The 19367-nt window shown below is 59.1% G+C and overlaps 2 protein-coding genes across 2 annotated transcripts; one reads left to right on the top strand and one right to left on the bottom strand.

Annotated features, from left to right (window-relative positions):
• Positions 1 to 3363: 3363 nt before the first annotated feature.
• OTOP2 (otopetrin 2) lies at positions 3364 to 12453 on the bottom strand. Its single transcript, XM_040244505.1, has 6 exons — positions 12384 to 12453; positions 11763 to 12342; positions 10124 to 10182; positions 9538 to 9671; positions 6286 to 7163; positions 3364 to 3913 (listed from the first exon to the last, which is right to left on the bottom strand). Exons 2-6 carry the CDS (start codon positions 12189 to 12191, stop codon positions 3743 to 3745), a joined length of 1671 nt encoding a protein of 556 aa, XP_040100439.1. The 5' UTR covers positions 12192 to 12342; positions 12384 to 12453; the 3' UTR covers positions 3364 to 3742.
• A 1910-nt stretch (positions 12454 to 14363) lies between these two features.
• Positions 14364 to 17961, top strand: USH1G (USH1 protein network component sans). The gene is made up of 2 exons (XM_040244504.1): positions 14364 to 14527; positions 16737 to 17961. Exons 1-2 carry the CDS (start codon positions 14364 to 14366, stop codon positions 17959 to 17961), a joined length of 1389 nt encoding a protein of 462 aa, XP_040100438.1.
• The last annotated feature ends 1406 nt before the right edge of the window (positions 17962 to 19367 follow it).

The following is a 19367-nucleotide window of genomic DNA, read 5'->3' as shown; positions in this document are numbered from 1 at the left end:
AACAAAACTTGGTACTCTTTTAAAGATTCCACCAGTGATTGCCTATCCTTTTTCCAATCCTTGTCTTTCCTGCTCCAGTTCACCCTCCTCCTTGTCCAGCCCCCTTCTCACACCCCAGACACATGCCCACCACAGGCCCAGTCAGAGGACTCCCCGTTTCTCCTGCCGTCTCCCTCCATCACTCCTCCAGCCTGCTGTTCCTTCCATCTCTTGTGCTGTCCTCCTCTAATCGCTCTTGCCCACTGTCACCATCCAGCTTAAGCACCTCTCCTGGGAAGACTTCTCCCTTTGCCTAAGCGTCTATCGAGAGTGGGTGTGTACTGCTCCGGGTGTGCCCGGTGGGCAGAGACCAGGTCCTGCTTATCTCAGACCCCCCACCCTACCCCTAAATTTGTTACAGGCAGGACACTGAACCAATGTTTGCTGACTGCCTCTGGCATTTTCTGGGGAACTTTCAGCACCAGAGCCGTGGACAGAGACCCTTAGGCATCAAACCCTTGACTTTCCAGAAGATCTTTATCTTTTCCCCTAAGACTCCTCCGCCCAGGTTGAGCAAGCCTGAAGCTCACAGGGACACCTCCTTGCTCCTTTCCTCCCAAACCTGACTGCCCCATCTCGCCTTCCCAGAATCTGCACCAAGGCTGGAGGACCACCTAATGCCAGAATCTGGCACTTACTACCAGGGTGATCTTGGACAAACTCCCTAGAATCTCTGTTTCTCTTGTCATTCCGGGTGTTTCTCTTCGGTTTCCTCATCTGCACACACACACAACTATGGAATAGTACCTGCTACATAGTAGATGTTCAATAAAGATTTCTTGAACGAGTAAACGAAGGAATTAATGCATGCTACCTACCTGATGGAGTTCCCTCAAAAGTAAATGCTTTAACACATGCACATACCTATAGAGCCATGCCTGGCACACAGAATGATCTGAGTGTTAAACTATTTATGCACTTCCTCCCTGTTCTGTCCAGTCTGAGAGGAGCCCCAAGGGTCAAGGTTATTGGTGAATTTGCGGGGCGGGGGGGGACAGTTTTGATTGGACTGCAGACCTAGATAGGACGCTGGAGGAGGAAGTCCTATCCTCTAGGGTCCTCGCCTTGACTATCTTCCCCGCCCCCATCCCCAGGGGCCAACCCTGCATCGGCAGCTAGAGGGAGCCCTCGAAGTGGCGGAGTGGGTCCTTTCTCCCGGAGAGGGTGCCGGGGTGGGCAAGCTGGGGTCGCGGGAAGGGGGTGAGGGCGCCCAGACTGACAAAGAGAAATCCACTACTCTCTGACACGCCCTTCGGCGCGACGCCAGTCCGAGGGAGGGCCCAGACACCAAACTGGTTTGTGGGTCTTGATTAGAGGCAGTGATGAAAGCTGCGGAGCCGTCGGGGCGCGGCGCCCGGCCAGTTCCGAAGGAGGCTGCTGAGCACCGGCGGGGGGGAGCTTCGGCATTTCTTTCCAAGCCACTCGAGGGACTGCGAGGCCTAGGACAGCCGCCACACGTCTGCCTCGGACTGGGCGTCCGAGCAACCTCAGCCGTCCCGACGTTTCTCTTCCTCTCGGGTTTGGCTGTGCGCGCTCGGACGCGGCTATGGCAAGGCGAGCTCTGTGCGCCCCCAGCCAGCGAAAAGGAGATGGGGCGCGGAGCCGAGGTTGGGGTGGTGATCAGAGAGGGGCTGAAGTTCAGGTCCCCAAGGGTTGGCTTCCCTCCCGCCCCAGTCCTTGCAGCCCCCGGTCTCTGAACCTCACTTTGGGAGCGCAGTAGGTGTGTGTCGAGGGTGGGCTCAGCTGGAATGCTCCTGCAGTGGTCCCAGGGCGCTCCAGGCCCTAACGGCGCTGCGGGGAAGCCTTACCTGAGGCCTGGGCAGGCATCGCCGCCGGCTGGCTCCCGTCTGTCCAGATGAGGTCCCCGCGCGGGGACCGAGGCCCCCGACGCCCTGCCCCCGCGGGACTGCGCAGCTGCGGCCTCTCGGGCTCCGCGGCCCATTGATTTTTCTGTTGACTTTGGGGCTCTTGTTAATCCTTCATTAATTACCCTGCCGGGGGCTCCCCGGACGGCTCAGCCAATAGCGAGGCAGCTGGACCGGAGGGCGGGGCCGGAGGCAGTGCAGACGCGCGGCGCAGGGGTGGGGTGGGGTGCAATGTCCTTAGGCCAAAGTAGAGGCCTTTCGGGGTTCAGGCCACACTTTCCTCTGGTGGCCCAGCAGGGAACGAGCCGTCCTCCATAGATCTGGGGTCGCTCCGCCCCTCACCTCCCCGTACCCCACCTAGCACCAGCCTTGCTGCACCCTCTCTCCCGCTAAGTCAAACGTGAACTTGGGGCGGAAGAGACCTGGTTCCCACAGGGCAGGGGGCGGGGCAGGGGGCGCCCCTCTGGCCCTCCTCAGCTCTCTCTGGAGCCTGGCGTCCTGCCCACCTAGTCCTGCTGGCGGAGTCCTGGCAGGTTTTTCTCCGAAGTCCCTGTGCGCCCGTCCCTGTTGCTCCCACTCTCCCCTCTAAATGCCATCTCCTCCCACCCAGGCCCCATCCCAACCTGTCCCCCTTCTCCTGACTCCGCTAGCTGCTGGCGCCTCCTTTGCCATCTCTGACTTTCTCAGTCTCTCCTTCTCTATCTCCTCCTCCCTCCTCTTTGGGATCAAATCATTTTATTGGGGGGCTTCCAGAGAGGGTCGAAGGGCTGGGAGAACAATGAGATTGCAAGTCCTCTGCCCCACCCGGGTATCCCCACTTCACAGTCACCCCCATCTCTATATCTTTTGTAGAGTAGAAGCTAGAGGGCTTTGGAGAGGTGCCTCGGGGACCGCAGGGAGGGGCAGGTGGTGGGTGAGGGGAGGCCCTGATGGCGTGGGCTGTGCCACCCAACACCTGTTAAGCTAGAACTGCCAGGTTATAAACTGGGTTATATCAGCGTGTGTTGTAAACGTGAGACCCTGAAATGTTTTATTTGAGAGGAAACAAATGCTCTGATGCTTGAAAAAAAGTTTGAAAATTATTATTCTTAGTAGAAAAGTGCTGGCTTCCTTTTGCTGTGGGACTGTGGGCAAGTCACTATACTTCTGGGCCTCAGGTTTCTTCTTTGTAAAATGGCAGTTGGATTAGTCAGTCCTTCCCAACCTTTCACGTGTCATGGAACACATTAAAAAAAAGTCTATGTCACTTGAGGATAAAGTGAAGAGGGAGGTGGAAGCCTGGGGACTCCACCCAGCCGCTCCCAGCCACCCAGGTACTAGTCTGTAACTCAGACTTGGCTTGCCCACAGAGAAGCCTGAGACCTCAACCTCTCCAGGGGTCCTTGCAGCTTTGACCCCAAGACCCCCCTCCTGCAATCATCTTAGAAGTGAGCTCTGAGACAAGAAGTGGGGAGCCAGGTGGCGTAGGGCAACATCAGGTTTATTGGTTTTCAGCTCCAGGCTGCAGCACTGGCCAGGTCACCGGGCTGGGGGTGGGGGTGGACCCAGAGCCAAGGACGCCTCCAGGCCTTGTCTGGTCCTAGAAAGGGGTGCAGCAAGGGGTCCTCCTCCCCCAGCAGCCCCACTACCAAGGCTCCTGCTGGGGTGAACGTGCATGTCCCGATGGTGATCTAAAAACTCATCCTGGAAAAATAACTCTTGTGAAAATGCCACTCTGGGGCCAGTGCGGGGGTGAGAATGGAGAGCACGTGGCACAGTGACAGCCTGGGGTTCATTCCTGGGGATCTCTTGGTGGGTGCACGAGCCGAGCCCCTCCTCCCGAGGTCCCGAGCGGGGCTTCAGGACATCACATAGACCTCCAGCAGGCTGGAGACAGCATGCATGCGGTAGAAGATGCCGAAAGGCAGGCAGATGTTGACGATGGCTGCCCAGAGGGAGTAGCCGTAGAAGTCCACCTCCACGGTGTTGCTGAAGTGAGGGCGGGCCCCGAAGGCGGGCATGATCCACAGCTGGGAGGAGAGAGGAGGCTCAGGACCTGGCCCGGGCGGGGGGCTGCGGGTCACTCTGTGGGCGGGGGGCAGGATGGGGGTCCCCACCCTCTGGTTTTGTGGCTATCGAGGGCTGGCTGTTGCCAAGCGGGGGGCTTGCAGCCCCTTGGGCAGAGCCTGGCACTCACGAGGGAACTCAGTAAACGTGCCCAACTGAGCTTGCCCACCCCCAGGCTGAGGCTCCACCCTCAGGATGGCCCACTTGTGGGATGGGGAGAGAGGAGAAGAGGTTTCAGTAGGTGACATGAGAATTTGGAATAAATGGTTAAACCAGCAGCAGCAGCTCTCTCCTGGAGAGAGGCCTGTGGGTGAGGGCGGTCGAAGCAGACAGGCCCAGGCCAGGGGGGCCAGGATCCTGCCAGAAGGCTTCCCCACCCCAGCTCTTCATGAGCTCCACCCTCCAGTTTCACCCTCTACTTCCCACCCCCTTCCCAGGTGTGGGGGGAGGTTGAAGCTGGAATCTGCTTCATCTCTGGCTGTGAACCCAGACGGTTCAGGCATGGGGCGTGAGGCAAAGAGAAAAAGCTTCTGGGCTAGGCTGGACCCTCTCGGATCACATCCTTAGGCACATCACAGCCCAAATCGGAGCCTGCCTCTGTCCTATAAAATGGAGTTGGAGATGACACTCTAAGAGCTGATCCAGACTCAGATACCTGGAGCAAAAGCGGCCTCCCAAGTGACTCTTAACCTGTAGGCTCAGCCTCGGGAGAAAGTGAGGGAGTGGCCAGGGCTGGAGGAGGTTTCGGTCCTTACTGCTTCTACTGTTACGTCAGAGATTGGTGACTATTCTTTTTTTTTTTTTTTAAATAAGTTACTTGTGCTTATGTGCATGCTTAGTCGTGTCCGACCCTTTGCGACCCCCCCATGGACTGTAGCCCACCAGGCTCCTCTGTCCATGGGACTTCCCAGGCAAGATACTGGAGTGGGTTGCCATTTCCTGCTCCAGGGGGTCTTCCCAACCAGGGATCGAACCACCTGCATCACCTGCATCGGTAGGCAGATTCTTCACCACTGCACCACCTGGAAAGCCCTAGGTTACCAGTAGGAGGGGCAATATTCAAAGTGGGGACTTTGCCAAGAATGCACCTCAGTTTTTCCTGTAGGCCCCCACTGAAATGCAACCCCTCTGGAGATGTGTTCTGTATTGGGGTATTCCCATTTTCCCATCTATTTAAGGCTGTTTTCTATATTGGAGGTATTTTTCTGTTAGAGGTTACAGCTAAAAGGACTGTCTTTGTATTGAGCAACGCTTCATTGAGGTGTGCCCTCTGTTTGGGATGTATTCACAGGAGAACATGTTTCTCGGTTAGAGATTTCCCTCCCAGGGGTTCTTTCTACGCTGGGGGCTTTCTCTATTGGGTTGGAGCTATACACTCGGAGTATTTTTCTATGAGCACCTTCAGGAAGCGTGTTCTCCTACAGGATGCATATTTATATTGGGTCAAGCCAGACAATATACAGAGGAGTTTTCTTTTGGCTCAGATGGTAAAGAATCAGACCGGCGTTCGATCCCTGGGTTGGGAAGATCCCCTGGAGGAAGGCATGGCAACCCACTCCAGTATTCTTGCCTGGAGAATCCCATGGACAGCCTGGCAGATCACAGGAACTGGACATGACTAAGTGACTAACACTTTCTCTTTCTCTTAGAAAGAGGTTGGCACCTCCCTGGCGGTCCAGTGGTTAAGACTCTGCCCTCCAAGGAAGCGGGTGTGGATTTGATCCTTGGCTGGGGAATGAAGATCCCACATGCTGAGCCAGTGCAGCCAAAAAAATAATAATAATAATAAATTAAATAAATAAAATAAAAAAACTAAGAAAGGGGCTCTGTGGACTCGATGGGGAGGGGGCGGCTGCTGTGGGTGCTCCTCTCCCGGCCAGCCCGCCACTGCACTCTGCTGACAGACCACTCACACGTACACTGGTCCCTGCCACTTCCGGTCGCTGCTCCGATTATTCTAAGAAGCAGGCTGGTCACAAGTTCCCAGGAGCAGTCACACCTCCCGTCTGGGAGCGAGGTCCCCCCCACCCCGCCCCAGCTCCCTCTCATCTCCTCCCAGCCCCATGTCAGCATTCCCTGGGACCCTTCCAGCTCTATCCACAGCCTCGAGGCCAGAATGCTGGCATCTCATTCTCTCTGTATGCCCTGAGATGTTGTCTGCCCCGGGGCTGCTCCCAACCCTCCCTGAACCTGCTTCTTTCCTTGAGAGGCATAGGATGCTTCCAAGGGGATGGGGGCAAGATAGAGAAGGCCAGGTGAAGAAACCATAAAAAGAGCATTTTTCCTTGGCTTTCTCCTCCCCGGAGCCCACCCCTGTCCCCGCCTGAGTACTCACGATGATGTTGCAGAGCAGGAGAAACAGGGAAATGTCCTTCAAGCACCGGCGTCTCCAGTGGCTCCTGGGAGCCACGATGACGCTCGCAGCCTCCTGAGGTCCTGCTGGGCTGGGGCCAACCAGCCTGGGGGTGGGCGGGCAGGCGGGCAAGTTATGGAGGGCATCCAGGTTGGCAAAGGTCAGGCCATGGCAGGGCTCCTTGGGGGGTGTGTCGTGAGGCTCAGCGCCAGGGGGGCCCCGGTGGAGGCTCTCGATGATGAAGACGTTCTGGAAGGTGTGCTGGGCGATCATGAGCAGAGCGTGGGCTAGGTTGAGCCCCGCCAGCAGGCCCCTGGGGGTGCCCGCCACCACGGCTACGATGGAGTAGTAAGAGATGGCATACTGGCCCAGGGCAGCACCCATCAGCAGGGCCACGTCCAGGGTGCGCGTGGGGTTCTTGTGCTGGTCCATGGCCCGGCGGTCGAAGCGGTAGATGATCGAGCCACTCAGGCTGACCAAGGTCATGAGCCCCAGACAGACGATGCTGAAGCTGTAGTAGGTGACCAGGGCCTGCTGGGTGCGGCCCCGCTCCCCGCTCACTTGCACCTCGTAGATGATGAACACGGCCAGCCCCACCACGAAGAGCATCAGGCCCAGGACCGGGCCGGCAAAGAAGGTCTCCCGGAAGAGGCTGACGGGGGATGGGGCGTGGCTGTGGCCGGGGGTGGAGGAGGCGAGCAGCCTGCCCACGTTCTTCCACATGACGTAGAGCATGGTGGAGGCGAAGAGGCTATACTCGATGTTGAAGGGGTACAGGTAGAAGTATCCCTGCTGGAAGATCTGGCAGACCGCCGTGTCGCAGGAGCAGTCTCCCCCGACTGCGCTGCTTGCGCGCTCCACTGCAGAGAGATGGCATGGAGCGGCACTGCCTTCCCACCTTCCCGGAGGCACCCCATCTGAAGAGCCTCACCCCTGGGCCATGACCTCTGGAAGGGCAGGCTTGTGAGCTGCCACCACTGTACCCCAAATGCCTACACAGGGCCTGGCACGTGCATTCATGCCACAAGTATTTACTGAGCACCTACTATGTGCCAGAGACTGTGGGGCACGTCCCTGAACAATATCCAGGGCTCAACTAACAACAACAACAACAAAAATCTGGAGGACTTCCCTGATGTTCTAGCGGTGAAGAAGCCGCCTTCCAATGCAGGTCCAATCCCTGGTCGGGGAATTAAGATCTCACCTGCTGCGAGGCAGCTAAGCCCAAAGGGCCACAACTAGAGAACCCGCGTGCTCTAGAGCCTGTGCGCTGCAGGAAGAGAAGCCCTGGTGAGCTGCGACTAGCGAAAGCCTGTGTGCTGGAACAGACCCAGCGCAGGCAAAGTAAAAGTAAATAAAGTTTAAAAAAAATCTCAGCTGCAGAACTGACTGTTTCATCCCATCCCATTCCTGCAGAAACACACTCCCAAACCTTCCCCACCAGTCATGACTTGCTCAAGACAGGCAAGGCTCTGGTCCTAATAGAAGGTGGCCCCCCTGGCAACCCCTAAACTCCAAGCTTCCTTGCCTCTCTCTCCAGCATCTGCCTCAGCCAGAAAGCACCTGCTGTGCCCAGGTCTTGACCAGGGCCTTCCGTCACTTCGGTTTGTACTGTACCAATAGGAATGTCGTCCCACATCCAGGGTGTGCTCTGCTGTGTAGGATACCTCGGGCCTTGGCAGACATCTCTTTTGATCCCCAGAACTATCTCAGCTGGTTTGCAGAAAAAGGAACCGGGGCTTACTGAGGGCAAGTGGCTTGTGTTGGTGGAGTTGATGCAAATGCTGTGACTCTCACCCCCGAGGCAGGTCCCTCACCAGGCGCCTCTCTGTACCCCCGCAGCCCCAGCATTTTAGGTCATCCGCCTCCCTGGGCTGGTTTCAACCATCCCCAGGAGCCCTCTGTGTGTGGAGGGCGGCCCTTTGTCAGTCCTGCTGGCCTGGGATCTCCCGGATCCACGCTTTCCACTCCTGGACCCTGCCATGCTGGGTGTGTGTGTGTCTTCAGGTCCGAGTGGATTTGGTCATCTAGTCTGATCCTGGCGGTGGGGGGCCCTAAAGAAGTCCAGAGAACCAGGACCTGGGGGCTGTGGGCCTGTTCTTCACCAGAGCATACTGTGTGTTCAGTCACTTCCAACTCTTTGTGACCCTATTGACTGTAGCCCCTCAGGCGCCTCTGTCCAGGGGATTCTCCAGGCAAGAATACTGGAGTGGGTGGCCATTTCTGTCTCCAGGGGATCTTTCTGATGATTCAAAGCAAGGATGGGTCTTAATGCTAGTTCTCCATTGTCAAGCTCTGTGACCTTGGGCAAGCCACTTAACCTCTCTATGCCTTAGTTTCTGCATCTGTAAAATGGGAATACTAATAGTACCCATCTCATAGGGAGGTGGCAAGGGTTAAGAAAGATGGTGTTTAAGACACTTAGCACAGTGCCTGATTACAGCGCTCCATGAGTGGTCACCATCATCATCATGGTTATTATTTCTGCCTTCTCCTCCTTGCCAGACACTCTGTTCTGATCCTGCGCTTCCACCACTGAGCCGCCCATCTGCTCTATCCAGCTTGCTCAGCCATGCCCTTTGTCTCTGGAGCCCAAATCCCTCCTCTGGTGGAATGGAGACCTGGACAGTACGACCAAGGCTGTACCATCCAGGATGAAAAGATGTCCCTTTTGGCCTGGATGGGAGGAGAGTTTGGAGGAGAATGGATGCACGTCTATGTATAGCTGAGTCCATTTTCTGTCCACCTGAAACTATCACAGCACAGTCTGTTAATTGGCTATGTGCATATGTGCTCAGTGGCTTCAGTCATGTCAGACTCTTTGCGACCCTAGGGACTGTAGCCCAGGCTTCTCTGTCCATGGGACTCCCCTGGCAAGAGCACTGGAGTGGGTTGCCATGCCCTCCTCCAGGGGATCTTCCCAACCTGGGGATCGATCCCAAGTTTCCTGAGTCTTCTGCATTGGCAGGTGGATTTTTTACCCACTGGGCCCCCTGGGAAGCCCTAATTGGTTGTACCCCAATACAAAATAAAAGATTTTTTAAAAAAAGAAAAAAAGACCTCCCCATACTCTTCCTCCTGGGTCACCCACATCTAGACTTCTTCAGAGGCATAGCCTGGAGCAGGAGGGGGCCTCTGGCCTCTTGTGCCTCCATGCCCTCTACAGGTCCACAGAGCACCCAGCCCAAGGCCTGGCCACCAAGGGGCCAGGGTTAATCTGGAGTGGGCACTCACGGTCCAGAGCGAGGCGGGTGTGGCTGGTGTTGCTGTGAGAACTGCTGTGGGAGTGAGCCTGGTGCACGGATTCATCCACCACGGCCGCCATCCAGATGGCCAGGTTGGTGGTGAGTGTGAACATGAGGCCACACCTGTTCGGGGACGGAGAGCAGAGGTCACTGCGAGTCTCTGGCTCATCTCGGGTCCCCAGCAAGGTAGCAAGCTGGGGCTATACTGGGAGATGGTGCTGAGAAGCAAGAAAGCAGGCAAGCCCCCATGTGAGCAAAGAAGATGAGTTTGGAAGGAACACAGCCTGGCTGAGATGCCTCCCAAGAGAGAACTGGGGGTGTCCAAGGGCTACTCTGCTTCCTCCTCTAAGGGAGAGGACCTTTGTACATGACACACAGCATCCCACCAAGTACCCTCCACCCCCACAGCACAGGCTGGTGGAAGCCGGGCTTACAAAGCGAGAGGGCCTCAACTGAAGCCCCACCTGGGGCAGAAAGAGGACCCATGCCCCAGGCTGGGAAGCGCCCATCTCATGCCAGGTGAGCTGAGCACCTGGGCATGAGCACTGGGCCACGGGCGTGGAGCAGGCACTCACCGAGTCAGATCCAGGTGGGTGTGAACACAGTCTTTAGCGGAGACCCAGAGAAAGTAAGTCTGTGTTGAGAGAGAGTGGTGGCGTCATCTACTCCGCAGGTGGGCTCACCCTGGGAGCAGCTGGGCCCACGCCTGGCACTATGTCCACTCTGCCTCAGGAACTCTCCAACTGTGTGATCACGTTTATTTCAGCTTTACAATGTGAGATGCAAGGTTTTCTCTCTTTCTATTCTGCAGAGCAATCAGTATCAAATACTTCTCTGATCTTTAAAAGTTTGCAAAATGCCACCAGTAAATTCTCTGTCTTTGTTTTCTGTTCCTTTGCAGGGTGGAGGGAGTGGAGTTTGGAGCGCAGTTATTTATTCCTGGGTGCAGGGTCAGCCTCAGGTTAGGTCTTGTCCGAGGTAAAAAGAATCTCAGGGGCTTCTCCACTCCACTTAGGCAGCATCCCCCCACCCCATCCTCATCCTCTGTTGCCCTGCAGGTCCTCCCCCTCACCTGGATGCCCACAGATCCTTGCCCTGGTGTTTATCAATGTTGTTGCTGTTTAGTCGCCAAGTCATGTCCAACTCTTTGTGACCCCATAGACTGTAGCCTGGCAGGCTCCTCTGTCCATGGGCTTTCCCAAGCAAGAATACTGGAGTGAGTTGCCATTTCCTTCTCCAGGGTTATTGATGTTGCTGCTGCTGCTGCTAAGTCGCTTCAGTCGTGTCCAACCCTGTGCGACCCCACAGACGGCAGCCCACCAGGCTCACCCATCCCTGGGATTCTCCAGGCAAGAACACTGGAGTGGGTTGCCATTTCCTTCTCCAATGCATGAAAGTGAAAAGTGAAAGTGAAGTCGCTCAGTCGTGTCCGACTCTTAGCGACCCCATGGACTGCAGCCTACCAGGCTCCTCCGTCCATGGGATTTTCTAGGCAAGAGTACTGGAGTGGGATGCCATTGCCTTCTCCATATTGATGTTGGGGTAGCTGTATTTTCCATTTTGCCTGAGTATTCTTTAAAGTCATAAAATATAAAATTAAAACTATATAAATGCCAAGCTCATAAATGTGTTAAATTTTGGAAACCTGGGAAGCATGGATGATGCTTCAAAAGAGGGAACCATACATGTGGTCATTCTGGGCTGAGGTCTGTTCTCAAACCAGTCCAGCCTCAGCTCAGTCAGATCTTTCCAGGGCTTATTTATGCAACAAATAAAAACTAGAACTTGTTTGAAAAATCCCATGTACAGGATACCTTATTTTCTGAACAAATTCAGAATACAGGGGACATGGCTGGGGCCAAATTGGCCATGCCCACGGCAGGACCCTGAGGTGAGACCTATGTCCTCTATGAGCCGCCAAGGAAGGCAGGGCAGTTCTAGGAGTCAGAGCAGCCACCACAAGCGACGCCTCTTAGGTGTGAACTACTGGCACCACTTAGGTTGAAATGAAATCGCAGGGCCCTGAAGCAGGCACTCACATTTGGATATTACTTCATTACCAGGTGCTTCCAGATTTATGGACTCGTGATCTTCACTACAGTCTTATCCCCGCCTTAATTAATTGCTCGGCATAAAAGAGGAGTGGAGCTCAGACCTCCTGACCCCAGGCGCTGGCTCCTTGCCACCACACTCAAGGACACTCCTCCCACCCACCTGGACAATGACAAACACAGCCTGGGTGAGAGGGTACAGGATCTTGATGGCTGACTGGCACTCAAAGAAACTGGAGTAGTAGCCGGTCTTGAAGACATCCATGACGAGAGTGCAGATCCCAAACAGCACCAGCCCACCTGGGAATGAGGGGTGGGGGTGGATCAGAGAGGCAGGAGAGAGGGATTGTAGATTTGAGGACGGATGGCTAAGTAATGGGATGACGGGGCGGATCCATGGATGAATGGGGTAGGTGAAAGGATGGATGGATGGACGGATAGCTAGGTGGACAGGTGGATGATGAATGGGTGGGTGGAAGGATGAGTATATGATTGACTGAGTGGATGGATGGATGTCGATCGAGCCCCCACCTCTGTGGCTGCACGGATAAGGAAAGGGCCCTAGATAGGCTCTTTCAACTGCAACAGTCATCTGTTCTGAGAGATCAGTGTCTCTCCCATGATCACCTTCTTTCAATCTTTAGCCAAGGCAGTGAAGTTCCTTTCCAGCCCTCTCTGCATCCCTTTTCCAGGACTCTTTCCCTTCCTCTTCTCCCCCACGCGCACCTCACCCTCAGGCACATCTAGTCCTGGGCAGTGCTGGGCGCGGGGCGGGGAGGCGCACTTCTCAACAGTCTACCTCCAACGGCTCTCAGCGGTTCCTGCGAGAGCTCCCCAGCCTCCCGCTCCCACCCCGGCCCACCCCACCTCCGCCCCCGCCTCCCCCCTCGGCACCACCTCGCAGCCAGATGGGGCCTGCGTGCGCGTCCCGGTAGGGGACGCCGTCGGGGCAGCGCGCGGTGCCCAGGAGGTAGAAGAGGATCCAGACCGTGGCCAGCAGCAGCATGGTGGTGAGCAGCGCGAACACGTCGGTGTCGTACACCGCCACCTTGTTGAAGGCGCCGCCGCTGATGAGCGTGCAGGCTAGCAGCAGCACGTTCACCGCCAGCAGCACCGACAGCAGGCGCCCGCCCTTCTTCCAGACCTCTCGAGGCGCCGGCCGCGGTGCCGGCGGGCTCTCCTTGGGGTCCGAGGGCAGCTCCGTGGGCATGGCAGGGCCACTGGAGGAGGGTGGAGGGGTCACTGCGGTGGGGAGCAGACAGGACCCAGGTCAGCCTCGAGGGCTCTCCCTGCTGCATCTTAGCCCTGGATTGGGGGACCGGGGTTGGGGGAGCTCCTCGCCGGCGCAGAGGGTGGGGGCTGCGGGTGGTGAAGGATGCGCGCGCGGAAGCGGAAGAGAGAAGCCGACCGTGCGGGTCTCGCACTCGACGGGGAGGGGAGAGGCGGATGCGGCCCCATCCGACCCCGTCCAAGGTCCCCCACTCCTCAGATGCGTCTGCCGGCTAGCCCCCAGGGGCACCTACCTTACTGGGCCGGGAGCCCGCGCTGAGCTGGGGGGTCAGGGGGCGGCGAGCGCGTCCTCTCTCTGACGCCGGGCTGGACGGGCGCTTTATACCGGGGAGGGCAGGGTGATTTACAGCCGCGGGAACTCAGCTCCATAAACCTCTCAGTCTCACTCACATGATCCATCTTTTTTCCGGGCTGAATTTAGGGAAGAGCGTGCGGGAGCCAGATAAGGTGAGATTTATATTTACCCGTTAAGAGGCGCCCCCTCCCGCGCCGCCCTGTCACCTCGGCGCAGCCCGGCTCGGGCGCGGCCCCGCAGTGCGGCACCCAGAGGACACCCCGCCCCCGGCGCCCACCGCGCCCCGCGATCCCGACACCCAGAGCCCCGAGAGCCGAGAGCCGACGCGCAACAGACGCCCCAAGGGCCCGTGGGCACTCCGACGCGCCCCCCAGCCCCGGCGGCCCCTATCTTTGTGCTCCTCTGTTGCCGCCCCAAGATCGGGACCCTGATGCCCCTTGCGCCCCCTCCCCACCCCCCCCATCGCCCGGCCCCCTCAGCAGGATTCCAAGTCCGGTGTTCCTCTAGCCCTTCCCGCATCCCTGCTCCGGCGGCTGCTGCGAGGGCGCACTTGGGTATCAAGTCCCTGGCCAGTCTTCCAGCGCCCTCTACTGGACAGCGCGGGCAGGGGGCGGCCTGGACCGCTGAGCGCGGATTGCTGACCGTCTGGCGGTCGGTCCTCGTAACCTTCTTGGACCCTCTGTCCAGGGGGCGGGGGGTCAGGACAGCCCTCAGACATCCCTCCCCAGTCCTTGGCCCGTTCCCTTGACGGGTAGCGACATCGGGGGCCGCCGCGCCTGGCTCTCGTGAGGACAGACCTCGAACTGCCCCCAGACTGGGCCTCCCGGGGCGGGACGCTGGGGTGGCCCTCTGGCAGAGGGGCCGGCCCTGTGGGCTCAGGGGCAGGGTCACCGCCGTGCGCTCTGCAGCAGGGAGTTTAGGACCCAGGGGCAGCGCGGGGCGACCTTCCGGGCGGCTGGCGGTCTTCCCCGCACCCTCCCCGCCGGGTGTGCGGCTCAGATGTCGGAGTAGCGGCGGCTCTGGCGCTCCCCGTCCTCGGTCTGCGGCGGCAGGGGCTGGCGGCCCCGGCCCCTGCCCGGCCCCCTCTCCCAGCTCCATGTCTCAGCTCTAACCCCGCCGCCCTCCCTGGCGGGGGGCACGTCCCCGTGTCCCCGGCCCGCCCCGTCCAAGTCAGGCGCCATGAACGACCAATACCACCGGGCGGCTCGGGACGGCTACCTGGAACTCCTCAAAGAGGCCACCAGGAAGGAGCTGAACGCCCCCGACGAGGATGGCATGACCCCCACCCTCTGGGCCGCCTACCACGGCAACCTGGAGTCGCTTCGCCTCATTGTGAGCCGGGGGTGAGTGCCGGCCTCCCAGGCCCCTTAGGGGAGGGCAAGAGCCTCAGGGCCCATCTGGAGCCCCTAAGATCACCTCCGGCCCAGTTCTATGGCATCTTCCCCCCACCTCGTCTGAGTCACCTCCTTCCCTAGGACAAGGCCCTAAGGTGGGACCTGGGAGACTTGCAGTTGCCGGAGGTGCAGACAAGCTGAGGCCTCTGACATTTGTGACCTGGATGTGGGGCTGAGAGAGGAGGGGGCCTGGGACTTTGCGGGGTGGGGGTGGGGGTCCATGATGGGGTCGGGGCTTCAGAGGGAGGAGAAAGCGGGAGGGGCCACCTGGGTGGGTAGTGCCGGGATGCCAGAGCGAAGGGCATGAGAGGCTGGGGGAGAAGGAGCAGAAACCTCACAAGTGGGGCTGCCAAAGGAGCCCCTCCCCACTGCCCACCCCCACGCCCCCAGCCGGGGGCCCAAGGGGTCCTCCCCACCAGTGCCCACAGCCCCCACACACTGTTCTCACACGGCTCGCTTCCTGCTCACTCCCAGGATTTATGGGCACTGCCCGCAGGACCAAATGCCTCTCGGTTCAGCCACCTCATTAACTAGCTCCCTCTGTCCCCCTCCCCCACACGGGCTCCCTCACCCTCCCTTTGGAGTTGTGTGTGTGTGGGGGGGGGGGGGACTAGTGGGCATTGCATCCAAGTGTCAGGGCCAGGGAAGCGGTTTGGAAGTAGCAGTTGAGGGATGCGGTGCCCAGGGCTACTGACTTGGGCTCCCTGAGGCTGCCTGACCCTGTGAACCACTTGCCAGCCCCAGCAGTTTAATAAAGAGAAGCCAGGTTGACCCAGACACCAGGGCCGCCTGGATGGGGCAAAGGGAGGCCAGAGATGCCCCCGGAGGGTTAACATGAACATCTCAGGGCCTGGGAAATCATGGTGCAGGCAGAGGGGCCCAGTGGGCCTGGTGCCAGGCCCTGGCGTGCGGCTGGAGCATGGGGTGAGCTTGGAGCCCCCCCTTTGCCCTCCCGCCACAGCTGCTCCCCAGGCCCCCGAGACTAGGAGCTGAGCCACGTTCCAAGAGGCCAGGACTGGCCCCTGTCCACGCCAAGAGGGTACACAGTGATCCTGCTTGCCCCTTGGAGAAATTCATGGGAAGAGGGGACAAAGGGGGCCCTCTGAGTGCACCAAGCCCCCCAGCTCCTCTGGAGGGCAAGGGCTGGTGCTTGATGGTGGGGGGGGGTGGGCCTGTTGCCCAGCAACTCATTCCCATATGCAGGACCTGAAGACCAGCAGTGGAAATGAGGAGGGGGGTGCCGGGTGGGAGGAGGGGCAGTCACACAATGAAGCGATTCTTCCTCCAGCCTTGCAGGGTGGCCTCCTCATTAGCGTGGGGCAGAGGGCCTGAGCTAGGCCCTTGAGGGAGGGGCGAGCTTGGAGGGGCCAGCGGACGTGTGCCCAGAGGGGAAACAGTCTGACATGGAGGGGCTGCATCTCCCGGACAGGCCCAAGCCAGCCTGCCTCTCAGGGCTTGTGAAGATGCAGCGGCCCCAGGACTGGACAGCAGCGGGGCCCAGGTGGCAGGATGCCTGCCCCCTCCCCTCCGGTCCTGGCTGCCCCCACGCTCCCCTCCTGGCCCAGGCCAAGACCCAACACCTGCTCTCACACGCAGGCTTGCCAGGCCTGGCCCTGCTCCCTGCAGACGTGGCCGGTCCCAGGGACACGCAGGCAGACGCTCACACACTCCCAGGGGCTCAGGCCCAGCACACACCACCGGTACACCACTGCTGTACTGGCAGCCGCTTTCACCATGCCTGCAGAGAGACCCGGACTCGGCCCTGGCCCACCACCTCTCTGGGCCAGCTCCCCGCCGGGCACCATGAATAATTCACTCTTTTCTCTCTGGGTATCAAATATTTATCCCCTGAGATTCCCAGCCCGCCGTGCTCTTGGGGGAAGGCCCGGCCCTGGCCCCGCCTTCTCCGTCGCCCCACCCTCTGCGAGTCTGGGCCACCTTGAACCGCAGGCTCACTCTAGGTGCCTGCAGTGGCTCCGGGCTGCGGGTCCCGGGTGTCCTGGAGTCGGAGAAGCGATCTCAGGCCGTCGAGTCCCTCTGGGGTGCCTCGGGGGGAGCTCAACCAGGCCGGCCGCCTCCCCCGCCTGCAGCTGCTGCCTGCCGACTGTCGGCCTGAGTTTGCGATGCTCCTCACCCCTCCCCGCGTGTCGTCCCGCAGGGGTGACCCGGACAAGTGCGACATCTGGGGCAACACGCCCCTGCACTTGGCGGCCTCCAATGGCCACCTGCACTGCCTCTCCTTCCTGGTGTCCTTCGGGGCCAACATCTGGTGCCTGGACAACGACTACCACACGCCGCTGGACATGGCCGCCATGAAGGGCCACATGGAATGCGTGCGCTACCTGGACTCCATCGCAGCCAAGCAGAGCGGCCTCAGCCCCAAGCTGGTGGGCAAGTTGAAGGACAAGGCCTTCCGCGAGGCGGAGCGGCGCATCCGTGAGTGCGCCAAGCTGCAGCGGAAGCACCACGAGCGCATGGAGCGGCGCTACCGGCGCGAGCTGGCCGAGCGCGCCGACTCGCTCAGCTTCTCCAGCCTCACGTCTAGCACCCTGAGCGGTCGGCTGCAGCATCTGGCGCTCACCGGCCACCTGCCCTATTCTCAGGCCACTCTCCACGGCACCGCCAAGGCGGGCAAGACCAAGATCCAGCGGAAGCTGGAGCGGCGCAAGCAGGGAGGCGAGGGCACCTTCAAGATCTCCGAGGACGGACGCAAGAGCGTGCGCTCGCTCTCTGGCCTGCAGCTGGGCAGCGACGTGATGTTCGTCCGCCAGGGCACCTACGCCAACCCCAAGGAGTGGGGCCGCGCCCCGCTCCGGGACATGTTCCTCTCCGACGAGGACAGCGTCTCCCGTGCCACGCTGGCGGCCGAGCCTGCGCACTCGGAGGTCAGCACAGACTCCGGCCACGACTCCTTGTTTACCCGCCCGGGCCTGGGCACCATGGTGTTCCGCAGAAACTACCTGAGCAGCGGGCTGCACGGCCTGGGCCGCGAGGATGCGGCACTAGACGGCGCGGGCCCGCCGCGAGGGCGGCTGCAAAGCTCCCCCAGCCTCGACGATGACAGCCTGGGCAGTGCCAACAGCTTGCAGGACCGCAGCTGCGGGGAGGAGCTGCCCTGGGACGAGCTGGACTTGGGCCTGGATGAGGACCTGGAGCCCGAGACCAGCCCGCTGGAAACGTTCCTGGCCTCCCTGCACATGGAGGACTTCACCTCCCTCCTGCGGCAGGAGAAGATCGACCTGGAGGCGCTCATGCTCTGCTCCGACCTCGACCTCCGCAGCATCAGCGTGCCCCTGGGGCCCCGTAAGAAGATCCTGGGCGCCGTGCGGAGGCGCAGGCAGGCGCTGGAGCGCCCACCGGCCCTGGAGGACACCGAGCTGTGAGTGCACAGCGCCTTGGCGGGGATGGGAAGAGAGGGCTTGTGTGTAACGCCCTGGGGTGGGCGTGGATCTGCCTTTTGGGGAGGGGGTGGGGGAGGTAATAACTAGGTCGTCATCAATTACAAGAGGCCCCACTTATTTACCAGGCTTCCCTGGTGGCTCAGATGGTAAAAAGTCTGCCTGGGTTCAATCCCTTGGAGGGGAGGATACCCTCGAGAAGGTCATGGCCACCCACTCCAATATTCTTGGCCTGGAGAAGTCCATGGACAGAGGAACCCGGCAGACTATAGTCCCTGGGGTCCCAAAGAGTCTCACACGACTGAGCAACTAACACTTTCCACTTGAAGAAGCTGAAGTTGAGTCACTAAGTCGTGTCCTACTCTTGCGACCCCATGGACTCTTGAGCCCCACCAGGCTCCTCTGTCCTTGGGATTTCCCAGGCAAGAATACTGGAGTGGGTTGCCATTTACTTCTCCAGAGGATCTTCCTGACCTAAGGCTCGAACTCTGGTCTCCTGCATTGCAGGCAGATTCTTTACCAACTGAACCATCAGGGAAACCACTTATTTACCCCCAATTCTGACAAAGAAGCTGCCAATTTACATTGCTGATGTCAAATGCACCTCAATTTTGAATATGTCAGAATGGAGGAAGTGGGTGTCTTCCTACGGATGATGCTCAGTGGTCATCACAGCCGGGCTGTTTTGAGCCCTGCCATCTCCTGGGCACTGGAGATGCCCTTGTGCAAGTCCTCTCAGTTAATCCTCCCCAGCTATCATGTGAAGGGGCTATATCATCCCCATCTGACAGGTGAGCAAATGGAGGTTCAGAGGGTTAGAGTAGCTCGCCAGAGGTCCTTTTGTTGCTGAGTGGAGAGTTGGGCTTGATCCCTATGGTTCTGGAGGCTAGGGACAGGGTGACTCCCCTGAGATAGAGGGTGTGGCAGTCAGTCATCTCTCCAGATGCTCAAACCCTCAAGGCAGATATTTTACCTGCTGGTCCCTGAACCCTGGAACCAGGAACATGAGCAAATGCTCCCATCAGGGCCAACAGCAGCCTTGAGGGTGGAGTTGTCACCTTCAAAAAGCCACATGGGAACCAAGGGCCGCTGTCTCACTGGCAGTGTTGTTGGCCCATCCCGGCCCTGACTCTCCGAAGTGACATCCCATAAGCCCAGCAAACACTGCAGCCCCCTTTTGGTCTCTCTGGCCTTTACACTGCACAGCTGGGCGGGGGTGGCAGGGTGGGGAATGGTGTCTGGTTTAGAGTTTGGGGGATGGGAGGGCACCCTGAGGCCACGCTTTGCATCCCTGACCATCAGCCTGCCTAGGGAAGGTAAGTGGGCAAAATAGTTGGTCTTGGCTTAAAATAGTATCTCCAAAGATTCTTAGCTCAAGTCTGCTTCTGTCT

Source organism: Oryx dammah, unplaced genomic scaffold (assembly GCF_014754425.2).
Source record: "Oryx dammah isolate SB20612 unplaced genomic scaffold, SCBI_Odam_1.1 HiC_scaffold_8, whole genome shotgun sequence".
In the NCBI taxonomy this organism is placed as follows: Eukaryota; Metazoa; Chordata; class Mammalia; order Artiodactyla; family Bovidae; genus Oryx; species Oryx dammah.
This window is presented reverse-complemented; position numbering and strand designations above follow the sequence as displayed.